We start from the raw sequence: 26,157 nt of genomic DNA on the forward strand, positions 1-26,157 counted from the left end.
CAGAGCTTTGTTCTCATTGTTATACAGTACACAGGGTGATGCCAGGGTACACGCCTCCAAAACAGTGTTCATTACAACCTGTTCTCTATCTTCTATCAATGCTATATTTCCTTACTTGTTTGTGTTTTGTCACCTTGAGGACGCTGCATTTGCACTTTGGTGCTTTTCTGTTCTCTGTGGTTTACGTCACTGATATTTGTCACTTTTCACCCAATTCTGATGCATGAGAAATTGGGTGAAAAGTGCCCAAATCATATGCATATGTGAATCGGATCGGAGATCACAGGGGCTGCATGTAGGATTTGTCGGATCCTGCATCCCTTGCCAGTGGCAAACGCAAGATATTTAGGGGCAGATTTATTAAGCTTGGAGAAGAGATAAACTGGAGATAAAGCGGAGAAAAGGTAAAAGGAGATAAAGCACAGCCAATCAGCTGTGTTTGAAAAAGACAGTTGGGAGTTGATTGGCTGGTGCTTTATCTCCTTTTACCTTTATCTCCAGTTTATCTCTTCTCCAAGCTTAATAAATCTGCCCCATTGAGGGGGGTTTCTAAATGTAATCCAAAATCTCCCACTCTGCAGCGCATTTGATTAAGTACAGAAGTCTGGTGGAGCAGTAACAACCTAGAAAATTGGTCTTTTTATACACTGGATACTGTATGGAATAGGAATACAGCATTAATATTTAACAGTACATATGGTCTAAAGCAGGGATCTTCAACCCATGGCCCGCGGGCCACGAGTGGCCCGCCGACTTGTTTTTACTGGCCCGCCAGTCAAAAGATTCTTGCTGTATGAAAAAAAAAAAAAATCCTTCCGCGCTGTCCTATTAGCAGAGGGACGCGGTGGAGGATGCTGCTGGGTGACGTTGAGGCTGGGGCGGGCGGGACTGTGTGCAGACATGCGCATTGTCTACTTCCTGACGCTGCGCACACGTCCCGCCCGCGCCCTTCCAGACAGCCGGGAGGAGACTGACTGACAACCGCTGCCAGCCGCGCACTGCACTGCATTGCACCTCAGCACCTGTCCCTTCTTAGCAGCAAAGACAGACCCTGACACCGCCAGCAGCAGCAGCAGCCCTCTGCAAGGGACACTAAATCAGGTGCCTCAGGAGAGGGTGAGCTGTCTGTTTGTTTTTAGAATTGTTTTGTTGAAGGTGGGGGTGAGGTGAGCTGGCTAGGGTGAGGGTGAGGTGAGCTGGCTTAGAAGGCTGCATTTAGAAATGTTTTTGTGTTTTTTTTTGGGGGGGGGGGGGGGGGGGTGAGGTGACCTGGTTGCATTTAGAAATCTTTTGGGGGTGCTGACTATGGGGGAGGGGGGCTGGCAGTGCAATGTGGCCCTGTGTATGGGGAGAGTGCTGACTATGGGGGAGGGGGGGCTGGCAGTGCAATGTGGCCCTGTGTATGGGAGGGTGCTGACTATGGGGGAGGGGGGCTGGCAGTGCAATGTGGTGCTGACTAAGGGAGGGCTGGCATGCTGTGCAATGCAGTGCTGACTATGGAGGGCAATACTAGGACATTTTGTGAGGACACTACTGGTGGCATTTTATGAAGGACACTACTGGTGGCATTTTGTGAGAGGCACTGCTGGGGGCATCATATGCATAAGCAGGAGTATTGGGGGCCTTATAGTGCAAGGTGGAATGGGCATCATGGTGCGAGGCATGATGTGCAATGGGCATCACGGTGTGTGGCATAATGTGCAATGGGCCTTCATGTTTAGATGTCACTGTGCGGCCTTTAGACAGCCAACTTAAGCATGGAAGGACAACAACTATTCCTGCGGTAACCAATGTCTGGCCATGCAGGTGTCAGGTAATTTTTTTTCCTGCTAGTTCACACTCTTATAATTAGACCACGCCCCTTATAATTAGGCCACACCCCTTTTTGGGAGTGCGCGCCTACGGCGCGCGCAATTTCTTAAATACCAAGTTATGTATGGGGGGCTGCATTTTTATTCTGTTTGCACTGGGACCCTAATTGTTTAGAAATAACCCTGGTGCTGACTATATATTGGGGGCAGGGTTTATGTGTATGGGCAGCTGTGCCAACTATCTATGCGGGGGCTGTGCTGTCTATCTATTAAGAGCTGTGCTAAATACCACAGTAGAGCTTAGTGGCCCTCGGGCATCGTTGAATTTTTTAATGTGGCCCACACTGTTTTAAAGGTTGAAGACCCCTGGTCTAAAGTATAGGCTGTTTCAAACATTTAAATAAGATAAGTGGTCAGGAAAAGGGTAAACATATCATAAAAAAAAAAAAAAAATTCACAAATATAATAGAACCAGTACTGCACTTTCTAAGCTCACAATCTCCCACCACATGGTAAAGCTCCTGTCTCTTCCTCCTGGCAGCTATTCTCTGGTCCATTGCGATGTTTGAGGGCTCAGATCCACACATACTGTAAATGTGGTAGAAGTAGCTGGTACACTGGGCATGTGCAGCAGCTCTGCTCTGTCCCTTACACTGCATGATGTGGCGGCAGCTCTATTGATCATATTATATACTAGTGCTATTGTTGTCATAATTTAAGGCACTTTCCAAGAGGAGAGGGGTTTCCGGGGAACCAGAACCCCCCTCCCCCCCCTGCATTTGCCTATGCTTCCTGGGATCACATACAACATATTGTATGTAAAAGGAGTACAATATTTTGCATGCATTCCTGCCACCTGGGAGCCTAGTGGCTCCCCTGCAGCCAGTAGTTGGGGTATTGCATGGAAGGGAGGCTCACAGTAATATATGTGCACCTATATCTTATTCTTGTTGACACGCAAAGCTGCAAAATTCACAGCTTTGCGTGTCATTTAAACGCCGCCTGGGCTCCCCACACGCCAAATATCCCACAGCCTTTCGTGCAGGGATAAAATCATTCGATGGCCGGCGACCATCAAATGATATTGCAAGTTCTCGCAGATCTAAGACACCTCTCTGGTGTCTTAGATTTGCATGCTCCCTATACAGTCCACTGTCCGCACCCGCGTCATTGCTGAATTTACATGGGAACGCCCAGCATTTTCATGGCGACGCCCATGGGTGCAGCCCCTCACCACCGCCCCCAGCTCTACTTGGTACGAACGGGCTTGCAAAGAAGTAATTTGCCATGCTCACTTGCACCAAGCAGCTGCACATGCGCATACATGTGTATGCGCAGTCGCAAACCCTGTGCGAACGTGCAGGGGAGTGAAGGGACTAGAATAATGTCCATAATCCTTATAGCATTAATAAGGTATGCTGATCTATACTGTAATTAAGGGCATTTGCGTTAGGCAACTATGATGTATTAAAAAAAAATAAGGGCTAATTCAATAAGCCACGTAGAAGTGAGAAACGCACTATAAGCTGATCTCACACTTCTGTGCATGCATGACGCTCAATATGTGATCACATCCTCGAGGATGCGATCGCAGTGTGTGTGTGTGTGGGGGGGGCTCGTTATGGACAATGCAGGCATTTCCAGACCATTTTTGGGGTCACTTTGTGGCAACTGCGTGGCGTCACAGGCAGCCGCTGCAAGCCAAAAAATGGCAGTGCTGCACCTTCCCTTTCATAACCAGGCTGCCAAGGTAGGGGGCTGCCCTTATTGTACTCACAGGGATTTCTGCAATGCAATCGCAATTAGATTGCAATCACATTGCGGGATGCTACTTTATATGGTGGCTGGCCCTCCAAACCTGAACCTGAATCAGGCCCATAATGGGGCAGATGTATTAAGCCTGGCGAAGAGAGAAACTGGAAATAACGTGGAAGGTGATAATGCACCAACCAATCAGCTGTGTTTGAAATATGACGGTTGGCTGTTGCGTTATCTCCTTCCATTTTATCTTGTTTATCTCTTCCCCGGGCTTAATACATATGCCCAATGAACTATATTGTGACGTTTGCTGCATGCAATCAGTAGTTTGGTCTATTATACCACTTTTACTCTGCCCTAAATACACCTGTTTTTTGCACAAGAACTTGCAGCAACTCGGGATAGTGCAGTGGGAACGCACCCAGTTAAAATTAATCTGGTCGAGCGACCCAGCACTACCGAGTAGGGACGGCAGTGTAAAGGGTCACAAGCAAGGTCACACACGGGTTGGACCCGGGAACAACATCCCATGTGTGACCTGGCATAAAAACGTTTTATGGTGTGTAAACCTTTTACATGTTTGATCAGAAAAGCTTTTCACGGTATTAGTTGTAATGTACAATTTGCGCATGGTAAAATGTGTTGCTTTTGCATATTTGGGATGACATGGTCTGCCCAGTACCCATTGAAGTGCACACCTACCCGCAAATGAGTAATACATCTGCAAATGTTTTCTTTTATATTGTCTTGTGTCGCATCAAATAGCCGTAAGGTCCCATGTTGCTCTGCTGCGTCGGCGGGTCCCGCGTCGGTCTGCTTCTTCAAACTTAAATTTATACTCTCAATGTGCATGTCATACAGTCATATATAAAATACAGGTGGCAGTGTAGACTAATTTTCTGTGAGAGCTGGTGATCATGCCCCCACCCCCTTTCTGCAGTGAATAGACACTGTGCACAGGGGGTAGCAGGGGAGACTCCCAAATGCATTCTCCCCCCACTGCGAGACACAGCCGGTTGCGGGTGGGTCGTGGGAACCCAAAAAAAGGGACGGTCCAATGGAAATCAGGACAGTTGGGAGGTATGCTTTGCGATACTAGTCGCATATGCTAGAACACGTGATTAGTATCAATGTGATGTGATTCGTTATCCATATTGATTATACGTGTCATTATAAATCCATTGTGAAAATGTAATTTAATATAATTTCTTGTATGCTTCAGACATGGTTTTACTGCCATCTAATGGCTACACTTATTATTACAATTACTTTATATTCTGTATTGTATAATGCTGGAATAAGGTCTCATGATTTGTAGTTTAGAAGAGCGAGGTGTGTGATACCTTCTCTGCCAGACCTCATCAATGATTCATTTCACTTTCAGTCTCCATCACATCACAGAAGGTTATTTCTCATATTTTAGAGAAAAGAATAGAGGATTCCAGTAAGATTTGGCTTGAGGATCAGATTCTGGATTGTTCATTGTGGTTAAGGGATGAGAACAGGGCCGGCGCCACCACTAGGCAAATCTAGGCATTTGCCTAGGGCGCCGGCCACTGGAGGGCAGCATTTTGCCCCCCCCCCCCCCCCGTGCCGCGGGGGTACCTGTCCTGCGGCGCTGTGTATTTAAAGCTGGCGGCGGAGGCAGCGAGGGGTCCCTGCAGTCAATAAGAAATAACGAGCGCTATCCGCCAGGCTATGCGGAAGCGCTTCGGTTGTGAAAACACTGTCCGCACGCTGATTGGCTGAGATTCAGCCAATCAGCGTGCGCCGTGCGGCCAGTGTTTTCACAACAGAAGCGCTTCCGCATAGCCCGGCAGATAGCGCTCGTTGACTGCAGGGACCCCTCTCTGCCGCCGCAGCTTTAAATACACAGCGCCGCAGGACAGGTACCTCCCCCGGCACCGGGGCACCCCCACCCCGACTCGCCTGGGGCGCTCCGGTGCCTTGCACCGGCCCTGGATGAGAATCAGATCATGTATTGCCCCCAGGACTGTGATGCATATTCACGGTCCTGGGTCTGACACATGTGCACTGTAGTCTTCGGCGCATGCACAGAACCCGTTTTTATGGGCTGCTGCCACAGCAGCCCGTAGAGGCATCCTAGGGGGAAGGAACACCTCCCAATAAGACTGCCTTGGGTGACGGGCAGGTCTGACTTCCAATAAGAAGCCACTACTGCAGCCCATATCTAAAAACCACCACTGGTGAGAGAAAATGACAATCGATAATATGCTCCCAAATGCTGAAAAATAGACAATGGTCATTCATACAAATTTGTTAAACCCATTTGATCTAACAGATTTGTCCAAATAATAGTTTTTGTCCATTTTCTGGCATTTGGGAGCAAATGATTGAATTTCATATGCTTTCATTCATTAACAGATTATTGTTCCCATCAGACAGATGGGAACAGATGGACAGATAAATCTTTAGGTGTGTACCCAGCTTAAGTGTGGGTCAAATTCTGTTGTACAGTGTATAGCCAGAATATTTAAGCTGGAAACACACACTAGCCGATTCAACTGAACGTCCGCTATACAGTTTTGTGGGCACGTTGACGGGTGTGTACCAGTGATAAGTTTCTAAAAGATAACATTCACAGACATATTGCATCAGCCCTACAACACACTCACAGCAGGGACCACTGATGACTGACCTTACAACTGGGCAGACACATCAGGCTGACCATTGTGTATATGCATTTACTGTATCATTTGTCCTAGTGTGTACCCAGCATTGGATTATATGTATGTATGTAGTATGGCTCAGATGGAGAGTCAAATCCTGCAGTTAACAGGTTAAGGACTAAGGGGCCCATTTATTATATAATATTTGTGGCTAATTCCCCAGTTAGCCGCAAATATTAATTATCCCCCTAATGTATGAGGAGGGACCTCCGACCCCTGCTGCGATCCCTCTTGCCCCACCGTCAGCCACATTCCCATAGGTTTCTATGGGGGATGCGATGTTGCCCAATGTACCAATATCGGGCAGCATCGCATCAGGTCCCTGGACTACCGCTATTCTGAGATGGACCCTATGGGCTATGTACCGCTCTGCCGGCGAGGCAGTTCGGTCAGCACTGACCGCGAATGAGTAGACCTCCCAGCGCCCTTTCGGAGCCCCTGTCCTTGAGACTGCAGGGAGATACTATACCACCAACAGGATTGCATATTACAATGTGATGCAGGGCAGTAAGATTCCAGATCGCATTGCATTTGCGATCCTTTTTGCAATACTTTTTAAATAGGCCCCTTGAACCTGGATTGAGTTTAATTTTTGGGTGAGGATCACGTACAGTATTTTGCAAGGTCTTTTTTTTGGGGGGGGGGAATAAATTCTGTAATGTAAGCCTGCTACTTATGGACTGCTGCAACTTAGTAATGAGGTGCAGATAGAACCATTTGGATGAATAATACCTTATTTTTTTGTTTTTTTTAATCAATTCTGAAGAGGCTAGTCCAGGAGACGCAAATATAAAATAACAAAAACATTTATTATGCCTTCTTCACTTGTGTGCCATTTGTCAAAACCAATTGTTTTAAATCAGTTTTTCTTTTTAACCACCCACTTTCTATTTAATAATAATGAACCAAAAATAGTTAAGAATGCAGGAACCATTTTACATATTAAAAAAATAGCTTTTTTGTTGTAACCATCTGATCTTAAAAATAGACAATAGGTGTGAAGCCGAAAATCCGACCCCTTGCATGAAAATGTTCTTAATGGTACCACAATGTGCAGTCCTTAGTGGATTGTCCTGTAAAAGAGGTGCGTAAGTCTGTGGTATTGGTATAAAGCTCTGCTAGTGAGACAGGACGTCATTTGTTATAAAGGTAGTGTCAGAAACAGTCTGTTTGTCACCGTCCGGGGTGAGGTCAGCTGTGGTTTTGCCTCTGACGGACGTTCCTGAGATGTCCTGCATGACACTGTCTCTCCTCTCACTCAGTTTAGAAGAGATGCGTCCCATTGTGCCGCTCTGGCTGCCATTGGTCTGAGAGCACATGTTGGTGACCTTAGCAGGTTTAGTTTTTGGGTGGTTATTGTACACTTTATACTTCATTAGCAGAATAAAAATGAAGACCAGAACAGAGGCCACAATAATGCCACCGATGATGATGATCATAGTTCCACCAAGAAACTGAGCATGGAGGGATCTGCACTGCTTATATTCCTGTTCCGTTGTAAACTGTACACATCCAATTACTCTGGTGGCCGTTAAAGAGGTTATCCCGTCGTCGTACACAGCCAGGACGCACAAGTCGTACATACGGGAGGACACCAGGTCACTTAGGAAGAATGATTTGCTAGATGATGGAATCATTCTGTAAAAGCAGAAAAAAAAGGATTAGATTACAGCAATTCTCGCACATCCTGTCAGGCACTTCTTTGTTATATCCACTGCCGCCTTTAGGTGATCTAAATTGCATTTGCTTGCATGTGCCATACTGTAAAATGTTGTACTTATGTTGCTGCACCATTCTTCTTCCAGTTTGTACATTTCAGCCATGCATTTATATAATCGGGAACAGTTTTAGAGGTATTCAATTAATTCTAGGCAAAAAGGCTCAAAAACGGACTCAATTGTGGCCATTTTTACACTACATTGTCAAAACGTGACTAAAAATCAGCTAAAAATTTTGACTGACGGATTTTTTGAAAAATGTATTTATTTGTTATTTATTAGCAGTTTCTTATATAGCGCATACATATTCCGCAACACTTTACAGAAAAATCATCACTTTAATTGGTCAGATGGAAATTTGACCTAAAAAAGTACAGTTTTTTTCGACTGGAAAAATCTGCGCTTTAATTGAATAGCCCTATGTCTTTGTTGCTCGGTGAGTTGCTGTCAGTTGTAACTTAGGAAAACGTATATAACTGATCATGATGAATACTTGTACTTCTATCTAACTGAAAAGAACCGGTGATGTTCCACCTTCTTTCTGAAGTGTTGGTCAGGAATGTGTAGGCCAACCTGCTAATAATGTAGAGACCACCCCCCACCCCCAACTTTTCCATAAAAACAATTATATCTTTATACAGTACATTGTTTCTGGAAAAACCATCATACAAATCCCCCTTTTGTTTTCATTATAATCCATTTATTTCTTTGTAGCATAATGCAAATTATAGCTTCTATATATCGTAACACAGCCTCAGTTTCCAATATAATATAAAATCAGCCAACACCTTCACATTCTGTATATAACAAATCAGCAGCTGCAAACTGCTAATTGCATATCCACCCCCCATTCATCATAATCTGTAGCTGAAACCCCAGGTAATTGTAATAGACAACAATAAGATTGCTAGGATATGTAATTTGGTTAAATATCCAGGTCTCCCGTTGGATAACAATGCCCCCCCCCCCCCCCCCCACACACACACACAGATATCACCATGCACATCTACCTCCTTATTAACTATTCATCTGTTTTACCCAATTCATTTTAATACACTACTGTATATATTATAAAGAAATGTTTCGCTCTTCGTTCTTTCACATCAATTTTTCAAAATGTTTTTTTTTTATAATCTAAAGTACCGGCAGACATTCAATATAATTTTATTCACCACTCCATTGGTCCGATGCTGGCTGCGCAGCAAATAAAATCACTGGGAAAATGGTCTAAGCCATAAAAGTGTCCACTGGAACACAGTGCGGGTGCCATGTCCCTGGGGACTTGTACAATGCAGAGTCTACTCCTCTGGGCTGTTTGGTTGGACTTTATGGTGCCAATTTATCATATAATAATTGTGGCTAAATTAACTGGTGTTTTTGGGGATTAATGCCAAATATTAAGTATCCCCTGAATGTATGTAGGAGGGACCACAGCAGGAATCTCCGATCCCGGTTTTGATCTCCGATCGCTGTTTTGATCCCTCCTGCCTCACTCACAGCTGTTCCTTCCATAGGTTACTATGGGGGATTCAATGCTGCCGGATGTATCAACATTGGGCAGCATCGCATCGGGTTCCTGGGCTACTGCCATGCTAAGATGGCGGTAGCCCATTGTAGCCTACGGGCTTCAGATCGCACTGCTGGTGGGGTAGTGGGGTCAACGGGGTCGGACAGGGACCAACACTGCAATGCAGAGTGCAGGGATGGGCTACTTTCAACCGAAGGGAACGCATATTGCAATGCGATCCTAGGTGGTAAATGCCGCCCAGATCTCGTTGCATGTGTGATCCAATGATAAATGGGCCCCTAAATGCTCATCTGTGTGTATGCTGTGTTTTCTCACAATTATATAATTTATCCCTTTTCTCTTTCAATGGTCCTGGTGACACAGCTCAACACTGGGATGTAGGAGGGTCCGAAGGAGCCAGGCACCTATCCTAAAGCTTTTAGAGGGTAGGCTCCTCCCCTACTGCATCCTGGACTCTTCAGTTCGTGTTAGGTGCCCACTGGAGTGGGTGCTATTCTAAAGAGCTGCAGGAGCAGCTGAAGAATTAGAGTAGTTAGGGGATTTTTATTATTTTATTAATTATACTCTAGCTAGGTAGGCACAGTGTGAGGATACTCATAGTGAATCCTCACACTGCTAGCGCAGCAGGAGCTGGCAGAAGCGCGTCCTGTCAGCTCACTGTGCACAAGGGAGACGCTGTCTGGCCTCCCTGTGCAGCGCTTACAGCTTCTTTTTAGAAGCTGCCTGGGCTCCGGAGTGTCCTGAAACCGGCTTCACGTTTAGGTGAGGATCATGGGGGACAGGCGCTCCGTGATGGCGGCGGCCATTTTATGCGGAGCTTACACGCTGAGCTCCTATATGAGAGGACAGCAGCGTTGTTACAGGCATGTTCCAAGTGGTAAAAGAGGGTTTTGAGTGGTGCGCTATCACTAAGCAGCCGGCACTGGGTTGTCAAGCCCAAAAAGTCGTAAGGGAAAAAAAGGGAAATGTGCCGGCGCTGTCTGCTTCAATAAAGTATACTCAACGGTTTTGAAAAGGTATAAATTTTATTTTACCATATTAATCTAAACATGTTATATATAAAACACAACTATGTATGCATACATCAATATTAAAAAGGGAATGATAAAACAAAAAAATGAACTTTTTCATTTTATCTTTCCCTTTTTAATATTGATGTATGCATACATAGTTGTGTTTTATATATAACATGTTTAGATTAATATGGTAAAATAAAATTTATACCTTTTCAAAACCGTTGAGTATACTTTATTGAAGCAGACAGCGCCGGCACATGTTCCAAGTGGTCCCCAGTCGAGGGGGAGATACTGGAACTAGGAAATCCTACCTAGGGAGCGGCTGACTGGGGGTGGTTGGCGCCAAAAGTCACGGACCCCGCAGCAGCAGGGACTTTGGTCTCTTCCCTCACTCTGTGTTTGGCGCCTTTCAGAACGCTTGCAGCGGAGCTGAGCTGGCTTACAGATCCTAGCAGAGTGTTTGGATTTCCTGGGCATCGTTTCCCCGCATCTGAAACCAACAGACAGCTAAGTGACTGAGTGCATTAAACCTGTATAATCGCTGGTACATTGTATGCACTGTATATATATATATATATATATATATATATATATATATATATATATATATATATATATCACTTTTCATCATGTCTGAGCAACATGCTGTGGTTTTGGGGGAGGTAGCCCTTATTGCACTGAGCGTGTGTAATGTATGCACACAGAAATTTGTCCCTGAGCAGATGGCCAAGGGGGGCTTATGTAACACTTGCGCTGCTGTGAGACCCATGGGGAGTGAACCTCAGAGGGCAGAGCAGATTGAACCCGCGTGGGCCATTGCCCTAGGCAGGTCAGTGAACGCTTTGGTGCAGCTACTGGACAGACAGAGTGATGGCTTGGTAGAATCCCAGAGACCTATGCCATCATCTCAGCAGTCCTCTGGCTCCTTGCCTCTTACCCAGGCAGACCCTGCCTTTATTCAGGTGATGCAGGATACTGCTAGGGGGATCAACAGGTTTAGTGAGATACTAGACAAGATTGATGTTGATGTTGCAGGGACACCTAAAAGGTCTTATGCTATGCCTACATTGGTAGATGAGGAGGAGGGAGCGTATACTGACATCCCCTGGGATCAGGGTGATGATTTTGAAGAGACCTCTTCTGCAGGAGTAGAGGATCTTATTGTAGCTGTGAAACAGGCTTTGAAACTGTCAGTGGAGGATAAAACTCCTGCTAAAGGTGTGTTTAAGCGACAGCGTAAGGAGGCTGTTACCTTTCCTTCGGATGAAGGTTTACAGGAATTGTTGGAAGGGGCTTGGAAAACCCCTGATAAGAGGCTGAAAATGCCTAAGAGATTCCTTAGTCTGTACCCCATGCCGGAGTCTCATGCGGAGCTCTGGGAAAAGGTGCCAGTTGTGGATGCTTCAGTGGCACGTTTGTCCAAGGCTACTGTTTTACCAGTACAGGGCGGTGCAGCTTTTAAAGATCCTGTGGATAAAAAGCTGGAGGGTAAACTCAAGGCTATTTTTTAAGGGGTGGGATTCACCCTACGTCCTCTTATTGCTTCAGCCTGGGTCTCTAAGGCCATGATTGAGTGGGCTGGTGAATTATGCACCATGCTGCAGGCTGACTCTGGTGTATTGCTGCTGGCGGAGAAGCTTAAGGCAGCTGCAGAGTATGTGGTAGAAGCAGAGGAGGAAGCTCTTAAAATGGCAACCAGAGTGTCCACAGTGTCGATTAATGCCAGGAGAGTGCTCTGGCTTAAGGCCTGAGAAGCAGACAATGAGTCCAAAAAGGCCCTAGAAACTTTAGCTTTCAAAGGAAAGCTGTTATTTGGGTCAGAATTAGAGGAAATAATTAAGCAGGCCACAGGCGGCAAAAGTACATTTCTGCCGGCTCCCACGGCTAAGCAGGCATCCAGATTTTCTGCCTTTAGGCCGTCCTTTCGGCCCTCCCCTAGAGGTGGTGCGTCCTTTCGAGGACAGTCATTCAGGGGAAAGTTTCAGTCCTCTAGGGGCAAGACCCCGAAGTCCAAGTTTGGCTCCTTTCACAAGAAGCCTGCCACCAAAGGAGAGGACAAACCCTCCGCATGACTGTCAGGGGATTTGCCCGACAGTGATAAAGGTGGGGGGGCGTCTCACACACTTCAGGGACGCATGGGCTTCTCTAGACCAGGATGCCTGGGTGTTAGACATTATAGCCCAGGGCTACAAAATTCCTTTCAGAGGTCTGCCTCCGAAAAGGTTTATCCCCACATCCTTGCCAAAGGAAGCGCGGCTGCGTACAGCTCTTGTGAGAGCAGCTCACTCCCTATTAGAGAAAGGGGTGGTTTCTCCGGTTCCCAGGGCAGAGTGGAAGAAAGGCTTTTACTCCACTCTGTTTCTGGTGCCCAAACCAGACGGGTCTTTCAGACCAATACTAAATTTGAAGTCTCTAAATGTCCATTTATGGGTAGACCATTTCAAAATGGAGTCTCTACAGTCAGTGCTCCTGAGCCTAGACCAGGGAGAATTTTTGGCGTCCATGGATGTCCAGGACGCATATCTGCATGTTTCTATACACCCAGAGCATCAGGCCTTGTTGAGGTTTGCAATAGGAGACCTGCATTTACAGTTCAAGGCGTTGCCCTTTGGTCTGGCCACCGCGCCAAGGGTATTCACAAAGATAATGTCAGTGATGGCGGCTGTGCTGAGGCTCAGGGGAATCACAGTGATACCTTATTTGGACGACCTGCTGTTCAAAGCAGAGTCAGCAGCCATGCTTCAGAATCATTTGGCAGAAGCCATCAGTTTTTTGCAGGCTCACGGCTGGATTTTAAACTTGCAAAAATCTCAGTTGGTACCATCACAGAGGCTCCAATTCTTGGGAGTTATTCTGGATACCCATCTTCATCGGGTATTTCTCCCGGAGGTAAAGGCCAGGGATCTGGTCGCCTTAGTCCAGGAGATTCTCAGCACTCGGAGCATTTCTGTATGGAGGTGCCTCAAGCTGCTGGGGAAAATGGTGGCGTCATTCGAGACGCTGCAATTTGCCAGGTTCCACTCTCGGGTGTTCCAATGGAACATTTTGACGGCTTGGTCAGGAAACACACAGACCATGAAGTCGGAGCTGATAGTGCTGTCTTCGGACACTCGAGACTCCTTGAAATGGTGGACAGAAGTGGACTCCCTTCAATGGGGTCGGTCATTGCAGGCCTGGAACTGGCTAGTGGTTACTACCGACGCCAGCCTCAGGGGCTGGGGGGCAGTAGTCTTGGACCTCAGGCTGCAGGGCTTGTGGACTGCAGAGGAATCGGCTCTACCGATCAACATCTTGGAGCTGAGAGCTGTCTGGAAAGTGATTTCCTTGGCGGGAGACAGGTTACTGAACCTCCCTTTAAGGATTCAGACCGACAATGCCACAGCTGTGGCATATCTGAATCACCAGGGAGGTACACGCAGCAAATTGGCCATGTGGGAGGTGTCCAGAATCTTCCTATGGGCGGAACAGAATGTTCCAGCTGTATCAGCTATATTCATACCAGGAGTGGAGAATATAGAAGCCGATTTCCTGAGCAGGGAGGAGCTCAAGGAAGGGGAATGGAGATTACACCCGCAGGTGTTTCAGCAGATCACCTTGAAGTGGGGAACTCCGGATGTGGACCTGATGGCATCCAGGTTCAACCATCAAGTACCCAGGTTCTATGCCAGAACGAGGGATCCACTAGCGGAGGCAGTGGATGCCATGACTATCCCCTGGGAGGGGAATCTCCTTTATGCCTTTCCACCAGTACCAATGCTGGCGAGACTTTTAAAGAAAATACAAGGGAAGAAGGTTCCGGTGATCTTAGTGGCCCCAGATTGGCCAAGGAGGTCCTGGTATTCGAGGCTTCAGAGGTTGTCTGTGGACTCATGGCGTCTACCTCTGAGGCCAGACCTTCTAAGACAAGGTCCATTCAATCACCTGGATTCAGCTCGATTAATTTTGACGGCCTGGCTATTGAAACCGCCATTTTGAAAAGAAAAGGTTTTTCTGATGCAGTGGTGCATACTATGATTAAAGCCAGGAAATCTGTGTCCTCGGCAAATTATTACAGAGTATGGAAAACTTACATTAGATGGTGTGAGAGACGGAAGTCACACACATCTCATTTTAAATGATCAAAGATGATGGAATTTTTACAAGATGGTTTCTCATCGGGCCTAAGCCTTCAGTCATTGAAGGTGCAGATCTTGGCCTTGTCCATCTATTTCCAGAAGAGGATAGCCATTTTACCGGAAATCCAGACATTTTTACAGGGGGTATCTAGGTTGAAACCTCCATACAAGCAACCAGTAGCGCCTTCGGACTTGTCACTGGTTTTGGAATGCCTTCAGAAGGCACCCTTTGAACCTTTGAGGTCGGCGGACCTTAAGTTTCTCACATGGAAGCTGGTGTTCTTGTTGGCAGTGGCATCAGCTAAAAGGGTGTCAAGTTAGGAGCTTTGTCATGCAGATCTCCTTTCTTAATTTTTCATGACGATAGGGCGGTCCTGAGGACAGTGCCTCAGTTTTTACCGAAGGTAGTCTCTGCCTTCCATTTAAATCAGGAGATAATTCTACCTGTGTTTCAACCCCCCGAGGGTGCTAAGAAAAGGGACAAGTTGAAGAGTTTGGATGTTGTGCGTGCTTTACGCATTTATGTGGACAGAGTAAAGAGTGTCAGAAAGACAGACACATTGTTGGTATTGTATGTCATACAAAAAATTGGTTGGCCTGCATCTAAGCAGACTATTGCTAGGTGGTTGCGATCTGTGATAGCTTTTGCATACACCAAAGTGGGAAGGCCTGTACCGGCCAGAATAAATGCGCATACCACCAGGTCGGTTGCCACCTCTTGGGCGGTTCGACATGGGGCAACAGCTGAGCAGGTTTGCAGGGCTGCCACTTGGTCATCTGTTCATACCTTTGCCAAATTCTATAGATTCCATGAGTTCGCGTCGGAGGACGCATCATTCGGGCGAGCAGTGCTGAGAGCTGCAGACCTGAGCGTACCCACCCAAAGGACCGGCTCTGAAACGTCCCAGTGTTGAGCTGTGTCACCAGGACCATTGAAAGAGAAAAAGGGATTTTTGTAAGAACTTACCGTTCGAATCCCTTTCTCTGATATGGTCCTGGTGACACAGCGATCCCTCCCTTACGCTCAGTAAGTATGCCAGAAGTTTCATGATGATTCATGTTAAAATGGTTAAAAGTTAACAGTTATTGTTATAAAATGTGCATATAATATGTGCAGGCGTTTGTACTGAGTTAATGTATTCCAGTGGCTTTGAAAGATTGAACTGAAGAGTCCAGGATGCAGTAGGGGAGGAGCCTACCCTCTAAAAGCTTTAGGATAGGTGCCTGGCTCCTTCGGACCCTCCTACATCCCAGTGTTGAGCTGTGTCACCAGGACCATATCAGAGAAAGGGATTTGAACGGTAAGTTCTTACAAAAATCCCTTTATTAAGCCTGTGTTTTCCAGGAACTGATGCAGTGTTGCCCCAGCCTATGCCACCAGAATCGTGCCAGGGCAGTACTAATCTATGTCTTCTCACTCTTTCTGAGAATGGACTATGCACAAAACGTTGAATATACATCTCACATGTAACAATTTCAAAATGTAAGGAACGGCTCCATTATGTTAAGATAAATGGATGTACGGTACTAGTACCACAGAAATTCATTATTATTTCTTCTGTAATCTTTTTGTGTTTTACAAACGTGTGACGATAAGGAGACAGGGTGCTAATTTTAGTTTCAAATGTTACAGCAGTGGTTCCCAAACTTTTTCGAATCACGGCACCCTAGAGCATCAAAATATTTTCAAGGCACCCCTAGGCCAAATGCTTCTTATCGAGAAATTCCGAAAAAAAAAATATTAAATTAATTGCATTGTGTTTATATGTCACAGTTATCTGGTGAGGGACAGGATTTGTTTCTGTTTGTCCACATATGTTATGATTGGCAGCCACCAGCACTGGTTTTGCCTGGTACATTGACCATAAATAATATTAATTGATCTTGGTCCACCAACCCAAGGCACCCCTGCAAGTGTCCTGAGGCACCCCAGGGTGCCTAGGAACACAGATTGGGAACCACTGTGTTACAGCTTATTGAAGTGCACTGTCTGAGGCTTTACACCTATTAGAATACTAGTTACCCATGGAACTTGTGTCTCAGAACCCCCCTCCCTATCGCCATCTTTGCTGTCTGGCCCCACCCCCTCCGTTGTGTCAGCCACTAATACCTCCCCCCCCCCATCTGTGTGACTCCCATCCTTACATTACCAGTGGCTGATCCTCATCTAATAGATCTGTCCCATCTCCCTCCCACTGGGTTCCCATTGAGAAGACAGGACAACTCGAACCACTCCTTCGTCACATTGCCTCATCACCTCATATCCAGGGCATAACCATAGGTACCAGGGAGCTACGGGTGGTGGCGTTCGCGGATGATATCCTTCTCTTCTTATCCAATCCCAAATACTCAGTCCCCTTCCTTATTGAAACAATTAATAGTTTTTCATCCTTTCATCCGCTGGTTTTTCAATCAATTTCCACAAATCTGAAGCCCTCGCCATTTTCGGTCAAGCACATACTGGATGACCTACTTGGGTATTATCCTCCCTCCGCACCCACATACCCTATATACAGACAACATTACTCCGGTTATTAAAAAAATTAAAATGGAACTTACTCTATGGCAAAATTTACCTCTCAATTTTATAGGCGGCTGTAACCTTTTTAAAATGGCTAGTTTCCCTAAACTATTATACATTTATATGTTCTACAAATGACCCCAGTCTTACTCACCAAATCTGACCTATCATCTCTTAATGCTATGGTCTCCACATTTATTTGGAACTCAAAAAAACCTAGAATTAGTCTTTACAAGCTAATGCAAACTACCCAGAGAGGTGGAATTAACCTACCTAATATGAAATACTACAATTTGGCATGTATCCTCCGCTTAGCAGTGGATTGGATAACATTTTTACTGATGTCTCTCCAGCTCTGCCACCCCCTTTCCCTCAGCTTTATTCTACACAGTAACCATCTCATTTAAAGTTTGCCCAATATGACAACCTCCTTTTTATCTTCCACTATTTACAGTCGTGCCAGGAAATCGTTGCACCTACAGTGTTACTGTTCCCTATCCTTCCCCTTATAGGTAAATTTAGAGTTCCAGAATGGCAAAACCATCTCTCCTTTCACCATCTGGTGCTCTTCTGGCATTCTATCTCTTTGACATTTACTGAACACCCTGCACACTCCATTGACTTTTGACGAAGCTGTATCATGATATCACCTGTTGCCACACCACATATTTTGCTTACCTCCAAGCTGCACACTACTTGCAATCTGTACTCCCCAAACTGCGGCCCCAAGACATTACAAATCCCCTTGACTCAGTTATTCATACCTGCACACACTCTATATCTACGCTATATGCACGCATACACCCTGAACTTGATCCTGACTCGGACCTTCCGGGACTTCACAAATGGGCCTCGCAGACCACAATGCTAGATCCTGAAAACATCTTAGTTCCTTCCCAACCTTAAGCTTATACCGGCTAGTTGTTATCAAGAGATGTCTTACAAAAATCTACACAGGGCTTACTTCTCCCCTAAGCGTTGTCACCTGATGGGTACCACTGATTCTTCTGACTGTCCCAAATGTCACTTTCACGATGCCGACCTTTACCGCTACCTATGGACCTGCCTACATATCCAAACTTTCTGGAGTGCCCTACACACTTTTGCTACCTCCTCATTGAAACTGACCTTTCAATGTAGTGAGGCTGTTTGGATACATCGCGGACAAGACCTCTGTCCCTAAACATGACAAAAAACTCTTGGTGATCCTGTCAGCTGTTGGGAGTAAAGCTGTTCTGCAGGAATGGATTCACACTCAGGCCCCCTCCCTGGAGATGGCAACATCTAGGTTGCTCTTCTATTCACTATGGATTGGTTGGAGATGTCCCTCCATAAGGAGTCTATGACCGCAGCCCTATTCCAGGGCTGGGATAAATATATCCAAGTCCTACCACTTAGGATCAATTCGGCTGTCCAAATGTGCTTCCAGTCCACCTCATGGTATAATCTACATCTCCTCCGGAATAGGACCCCTGTGACTACTTAGACGTCATATCTACTGTGACTCCTCTACATATGCACTCTTCCTCCTTCTTTTGTTCCTACGTTTCTCTTTCTCTCCCTTATGCTTTTCTGCTGTATGGCTGGATCAGTCGGTGGATGGGTAGATGGTTAGGAACGGGCTGTTATTTATTCAGTTATTTAGATCTCTCGATATTGATATCTATTGGTTAATATTGAATTACTACTGTTTATGTCCTTGTGATTCATTCTGTGTGTTTTTTTTTTCTTTTTTGTTTATACACTACTACATATTTTGGCAACTTCTTTCACTTATGAGTAAAGACTGACTATGTTTATAGATACAGTATAGCTGTATCTTAATCATTGCACAGACCACTGTTATATCACCACTGAAGTTGCCGCACCATGCCTTTCTACTTTATATTTTTTCTTTACCTATATGTTGGTTTATTCTGGAAAAATTTAAAATTGTGGATTGATCCTCATTTGAATATTGTCATATTTCTATGTTTATTGTTTGTAACAATGATAATCTGTGAGGTTCAATAAAACATATATATATAAAAGAGAAGACAGGACAGACTTTTTATATACAGTAGATGCTGTGTCACAAAATATTGTGCGCATAACCAGAAATAACTGAACACCTGGAAGTATGTCTGTATCGTAGAGTAAGCTCAAAAACCACAAACCAGCCGAGGTCCTGTGATTTCAAGTAGAACGTTAGTGAAAAAGGGCTCTGACTTCTACACAGGGTAACAGCAGGTCTGCAGCCAACAGATATAGACTATCCCAGATGTGCTTACTGGTTGGTGTCTGCTTCTGACAGTCCAATAGAAACGCTATGCTGAGCAGGAGGATAACCTCTATGACCTATATTGTAAAGCAGTCTTTATATATGCTAGATGTACAATGTGAAAGGGTCTTTAAAACTTTTTCCAACACAGTACTTCCGACAAAGAAGTCCTGATTTTATTCTCAAAAGCTCATGCGGCATCTGGAGCAATTTGTACTGAGTGGAAATAACTCTCCTGCCGGTAGGAGGTTGTGCTAATACTTATCTGGAGTGTTAGACCAATTATAGGATGACCGATGCTTGATTACAGAACCGGTGCATTGCTAGTATCTGAGTACGGCACACATTTTCGTATAAGTCTTATTTTGAACGTTTTCTTTTCATTATTTTTTTTTAGGTAACGATGTGTGGATTAAAAGATATATGTGAACAGTGGATAAAGATGCGGCGAGTAATTGTTTACTTATATGGTATGAATAAATAATCCATAATTTGGTGGAACTTTCAATAATGTAAACTCAGATGCAGAATAAAGTCAAAGTTTCACAGCTTTTTATTGGTTCTTCTTCAGGACATATGTCCTGACGTAGAACGAATAAAAAGCTTAAAAATGGTTTGGGCACTATTATAATCTAACTTTATATCCAATTGGATAGTCAAGTATGAACCAAGACTACCTGCACCAAAAAAAATGTGAAAACTCAAGTCGATCATGTGACCGTTGACCTCAATTCCGTCTTACTTCCGTTACTGTCGATTTTATCTTTAGGCGCTAACTAGACGCATTCGACTAAGTGTGGTTGAACATAACATGGCCAATCTAGAAATCGTAGATCCGTCTACCAGATATGAAAATGTTTCTCTTTTTAGACTATTTACTGTCCTAAATAACACTGAATGCCACCAATGCATGTACAGGGAACAACACAGTTAAACGACAACCCCCCACCCCCACCCCCCCCACCCACGTTATTGCTGAACTGACAACTAACCAATCCCTATATGTTCACCAGTGTACTTTCTTCCCATAGGCGAATCTAGGGGGTGGTCCGGGGGTGCACAGGACCACCCATTAGCCCATCTTGTAGCTGAGGGATAGGGCTTTCCAACGAGCCGAGCCCTGTGTCTCTAGCCACCTGGGAACCGGAGATACTGCCAGGCAAAGCAGAAACGGTTTCCCTATAGGATAAAATGGGACCCGCTAATTCCGACCCCCACCCAGTTCAACGGCTGCCAGTTCCCCCTTCGGCATCACTGAAGCTCGAGGTTGATCTCAGTCGAACCCAAATCGCTGGGCCTTCAATCTGATACCAGGCTGGATCCATATGGGTAAATTGGTTCCAGGGATATTGAGGTTAAACCGTTTTCTCTGGAACCAAACAGCCCAGTTTCACGGGACCAAAATCATTCGAAGCCCACTCAAAAGTTCTTCAATATGATACTAGTCTCATGTAAATTTGTCAGTTGGTTCCGAAGATATAGCTGGTTGGTTAAAGGGGGGTAGGGAGAGGGGAGTGGTTGTCTCTCCCCCTCACACCAGAAAAGGCAGGGACTAGGCTGGTGTATAACGGGTCAGCCTGGGAATGTCCCTGCATGATCCTGGGACCATATTCCCGGGTAAATCCCTGCATTTTCTGTTGTGAAAGGGGTATGATTTCAAACAGCCATGACCTGCAGTGCTCTGAATACAGCCGGGCAGCCCCCTGCTCTCTGCCCAGCTGTCAATGACTGTCACCCCTGCAGCTTCCGCTCCAATTCTTCTCCCCGCTTTCACCTCAGCCCCCCCCCCCCTTTAATCATGTGGTGCCGGCGCCCGGCGTGCTCCCCCGACGTCACACACAACAACAGCGCGCACAATATTTCAAATGTCCACTCGGCTAGAGGGGACACCAGGAGGGGAGTGGGAGCGTGCTCTGCGCTGTGCTCTGCTCCTCTCCCCATAGAAGCAGCTGCACCGCTCTCCATTTCTCCCTGCAGCAGCGAAGGCTCATATAAAAATTTACAGTAAGTGACACTTTTGGGGGCATTGCTTGAGGGACGCTACAAGTGGCGGTATGTGGGGGCATTACGCATAATGTGTGGCTTAATGTGTAAGGGGCATTATGGTGTGCAGCATCATGTGTAAGGGACATTATGTGTGCAGCATCATGTGTAATGAGTACTATGGTGCGCGGCATCATGTGTAATGGGTACTATGGTGTGCGGCATCATGTGTAATGGGTACTATGGTGCCATCAAGCAAGAACCCCCTAGCAATGAGCACGTAGGTAAGCAGCACTTATGTGGCAAATATGTAATGGGCATTACAGTTTGTTATATAGTATGTAATGGGCATCATGATGTGTGGCACAATGTGTAATGGGCATTATGGTGTGTGGCACAATGTGTAATTGGCATTACGGCGTGTGGCTTTATGTGTAATGGGTATTACTGTGTATGGTCTAAAGTGTAATACCACAGCCCTTTTTGTGATGCCACGCCCCATTCCCATGAGGCCACGCCCCCTTTTTTGCAGCACGGCTGCGCCGCGCAAAGGTCCCCCTGCTGTTATGTCTAGATCTGGGACCACCCATTACCATAATTCTAGATTCGCCTATGCTTCTTCCTTCTTTTGATCTCCATAATCGAATAGAGCATGTAAGCGTTTCCCTATTCATTGATACATTCTCCTCTAGACCGTCTCACTATATGTAACCAGAGCAACAGCAATCCTGGCAGCACTGACTTTATTTTGTGATGTTAAGTGCTCTCTGAAGGTTAAGGCTGTCTCTGTGGGGGCAAGGAAGGGATTGTATTCCGCACCATCTCTGCAACCCACTCACCCCTCACAGAACCCATTCACCTTTTGTAAGTCGCTTTTGTGTTCTGAAAGTCTTTGGGAAAAAAGTCTCAGATTGTTCATTTTTATTCCCCATTGTCTGCTGAATGCTTCTTTCACTGCTGCCCTGTCTTAATCCACCTTTAGCACACAATGCGGAAATTAGGAACCCACTGAGCAATTTCTCTTATTCTTTCACAAGACAAGTCTTTCCCTTTAAAGTTCATTTGATATTTGTCACAAGAATACTGTTGACTGTTTTTTTCCTCCTTTTCCCTTTCTTCTATGGGAAGAATAAGGCCTTTGATAAAATGTGTGTAAGTGTTTAACAGGAATGTATTTGGTCCAGCTCCTCTAAAGTTCTATTTGTGCATCTATAGAGATGGGCAAAGTCGTATTTATGGCACAGATAATATACATCCATTTTGGACTGAGCATTTTTATTGTGCACGGGATGAATACTACTTTCTCTAACGCTGTGTGACCGCAAACTATCTGTGCGAGAGGGGTGCACGTTGCAAATCGTTTTGGGATAGTCCAAGGTCAATGTTCCCCCACTGCCTTTTGCCTTACACTGTATGGTTTATTGATGTGCCGGGAAAGTTATGCAAGCACTTTGTTATACAGCGACGGGCTCGCGCAAAGCCAGGCACAGATCTACCATGTATGGGGTTGCAGCGTTTGTGTGTGACGTCACGCAGCTGCCGCGGCCCTCCTCCAACACCTGCGTTGTCCGTACCACACCCCACAAAATGCTGCACGCACTGGCACATGCGCAAACGGGCCTTACTGAATTAGCCCTAGAATGTGATTTGGGTGTGCTCTTCTTTCCAACACTCTACCTATACCTCAAGCTCACCTGGAATAATATTTACATCTTTCTATTCTCTTTTTGTTTCTATCCATCTATCACAATGTGAGGATAAGAAGATCCAAGAAAAGAGAAAAGGAGCAAATCACACAGGGAACAACTACTAAACTCCTAACGAAGGAACATATTGTGGGGTTTTCAGTTACCTCCGGTAAAACATCGGGAGTTGAAAACAGCTGTTTATATGCGATTTCTTCCGGCTTCGCCAATGTTTTTATCTCTATCTGATTCTATCGCCCGATATAAGACCCATTTCGATGTGAAGACTCACAGGTTCAGTGGACATTGCCTGTTTCTATCTGCAGTACGGTTGTTGTGAAAAATGGGGCTGCTTTTGGGGATATTGATTTGCCAGTCATAGCCCGACTGAGTCTATTAGCGCAGGTAATAGGATATCCCCCATTGCGTCTTTCTTATCTGTACATATTAGCACCCTGTACTTGTTTTGTATGCATTTTGAAATGGAATATATATGGACGATTGGCGGTGGAGATGATGACAGTATATGGACGCCAGTATGGTATCACCACTGGTGCCTAATCCTAACCGTCCGCGCTGGTGCCTAACCGTCCGCGCTGGTGCCTAACCGCCCCCGCTGGTGCCTAATCCTAACCGCCCCCGCTGGTGCCTAATCCTAACCGCCCCCGCTGGTGCCTAACCCTAACTGCCCCCCGCTGGTGCCTAACCCTAACTGCCCCCCGCTGGTGCCTAACCCTAACCGTCTCCGCTGGTGCCTAACACTAACCGTCTCCGCTGGTGCCTAACCATCTCCGCTGGTGCCTTTGCCTAATCCTAATCACCCCCACTAGTGCCTAATCCTAACCACCCCCACTAGTGCCTAATCCTAACCACCCCCACTAGTGCCTAATCCTAACCACCCCCACTAGTGCCTAATCCTAACCATCCCCACTACTGCCTAATCCTAACCATCCCCACTACTGCCTAAACACTTAAGAAGAAAATTTACAGTGTCATCTCACTCATCAAAAGCCCCGATTGAGCAAGGTAAGTATACCCACCCTTCCTGCTACTTCCAAAACCCTTCCTACCTGATATCTAACCCCCTTTAAGTTCCTGACATCCTTCCCCTGCAATCAAACCCAAAAATACCCGGCATACCTATGATCGGGATGCCAGATTTTGTGGCCGCTGGTCAAGGTACCAGCACAGGCATTTTGATTGCCAGTATGCTAAACAGGTGCAATCTGACATACATGGGTAAAATTTGTACCTAGAAGCACATTTAAAATACAATAAAAAACTTGTCGTGTCACTGAAATCCAAATGAAGTGGTTATGGCCAAAAGGATTCCCCAACTCCAACAGGCCTGGACTACAGTAGTACTGTATATTGCCTATTATGTAAGGCATCTTTTTACCAATTTAGTTATAAAATGTTATATGTAGATGTTATTTACTTGTTGAAGGGAGCTGTATTTATACAAAGAAGGAAATATGTTGCTGATGGTGAAATGTGACAATATTGTTAAACAAACAGAACTTTATTCCTGGAATCTCAGCTCCATCTGTTACTAAAAGGTTGTTTTTAGAATTCCTTTGTCACACTGTTTCTATTAGAATAATCGAGCGTTACTTATAACCATTTATATCTGCGTACTTCTATAATTTTTAGGTATATTTTCTACTAGGTGATTCATCGCGCCCTACGGGCGCTCTTCACACCGTCGTAAGGGGCTGCGCCCCCTTAATTTGTGAACGTTTGTATATGAGAAATATGGTTAGAATTGTATGAAAGATGGCCTGTATTGCAACTTAGGTGTCCGCGAACCGCGGGAGGGGGGGTCGCGGAGGGTGCCGCGAATTGCAGGAGGGGGGGTCGCGGGGGTGCCGCGAATTGCAGGAGGGGGGGTTGTGGGGGGGTGGATGCTGCGAATCGCGGGAGGGGAGGGATTGCAGAGAATCGCGGGAGGGGGGTTGCGGGGAATCATGGTAGGGGGGGTCGCGGGGGGTGTGCCGTGAATCACGGGAGGGGGGGGTCACGGGGTGGGGTGCCGAGAATCGCGGGGGTGTGTGTGTGCCGTGAATCGCGGGAGTGGGGGTTCAGGGGGGGTGTGACGCGGATCGCCACAAGAAAAAATCAACACAGAAAGGTCAACACATGTAAATGTTGACAAAGTGTGGCACTTCATTGGTGTCCATGTCGACACATGAGAATGAATATGAAAACATTCAAAAAATGAAAAAAAAACTTCAAAAACTCATGTCAACCTTTTTCATTGTCGACCATAGCCATGTCAGTGTTTTCCATGTGCAATTTAATTCTGGAGCTGCCGCGAATCGCGGGGGGGGGGGGTGCCGCGAATTGCGGGAGGGGGGGTCGCGGGGGTGGGTGACGCGAATCGCGGGAGGGGGGGTTACGGGGCGGGGGTTGCGGCGAATCATGGGAGGGGGGGGTCACGGGGTGGGGTGCCGAGAATCGCGGGGGAGGTGTGTGTGTGCCGTGAATCGCGGGAGTGGGGGTTGTGGGGGGGGGGTGGGGGGGGGGTGACGCAAATCGCCACAAGAAAAAATCAACACAGAAAGGTCAACACATGTAAATGTTGACATAAGTGTGGCACTTCATTGGTATCCATGTCGACACATGAGAATGAATATGAAAATATTCAAGAAATGAAAAAAAAAACTTCAAAAACTCATGTCAACCTTTTTCATTGTCGACCATAGCCATGTCAGTGTTTTCCATGTGCAATTTAATTCTGGAGCTGCCGCGAATCACGGGGGGGTGCCGCGAATTGCGGGAGGGGGGGTCGCGGGGGTGGGTGCCGCGAATCGCGGGAGGGCGGGGTTCACAGGGGTTCCGGTGGGGGGTTGCCGCGAATTGCGGGAGGTGTGGGGTCACGGGGGTTGCCGCGAATCGCGGGAGGGGGGGTTGCGGGGGGGGTGTGACGCGAATCGCCACAAGAAAAAATCAACACAGAAAGGTCAACACATGTAAATGTTGACATAAGTGTGACACTTCATTGGTGTCCATGTCGACACATGACAATGAATATGAAAAAATTAAAAAAATTAAAAATAAATCTTCAAAAAC

General features: G+C 46.0%; 1 protein-coding gene across 6 annotated transcripts in view; it reads right to left on the reverse strand.

Moving 5' to 3' along the window:
- Positions 1-7,049: 7,049 nt before the first annotated feature.
- The window catches only part of LOC146035936 (leucine-rich repeat and fibronectin type III domain-containing protein 1-like protein), a 425,701-nt gene continuing 406,593 nt past the window's right edge, over positions 7,050-26,157 (reverse strand). For all 6 annotated transcript variants that reach the window (XM_083159657.1, XM_083159653.1, XM_083159655.1 and 3 more), the window contains one exon: positions 7,050-7,897. In XM_083159657.1, coding sequence (XP_083015783.1) covers positions 7,378-7,897 — 520 coding nt within the window. In that variant the 3' untranslated portion in view covers positions 7,050-7,377. The remainder of the gene's footprint in view (positions 7,898-26,157) is intronic.

The sequence above is a fragment of the Crinia signifera genome, chromosome 9 (genome assembly GCF_055691185.1).
Source record: "Crinia signifera chromosome 9, ASM5569118v1, whole genome shotgun sequence".
Classification (NCBI taxonomy): domain Eukaryota; kingdom Metazoa; phylum Chordata; class Amphibia; order Anura; family Myobatrachidae; genus Crinia; species Crinia signifera.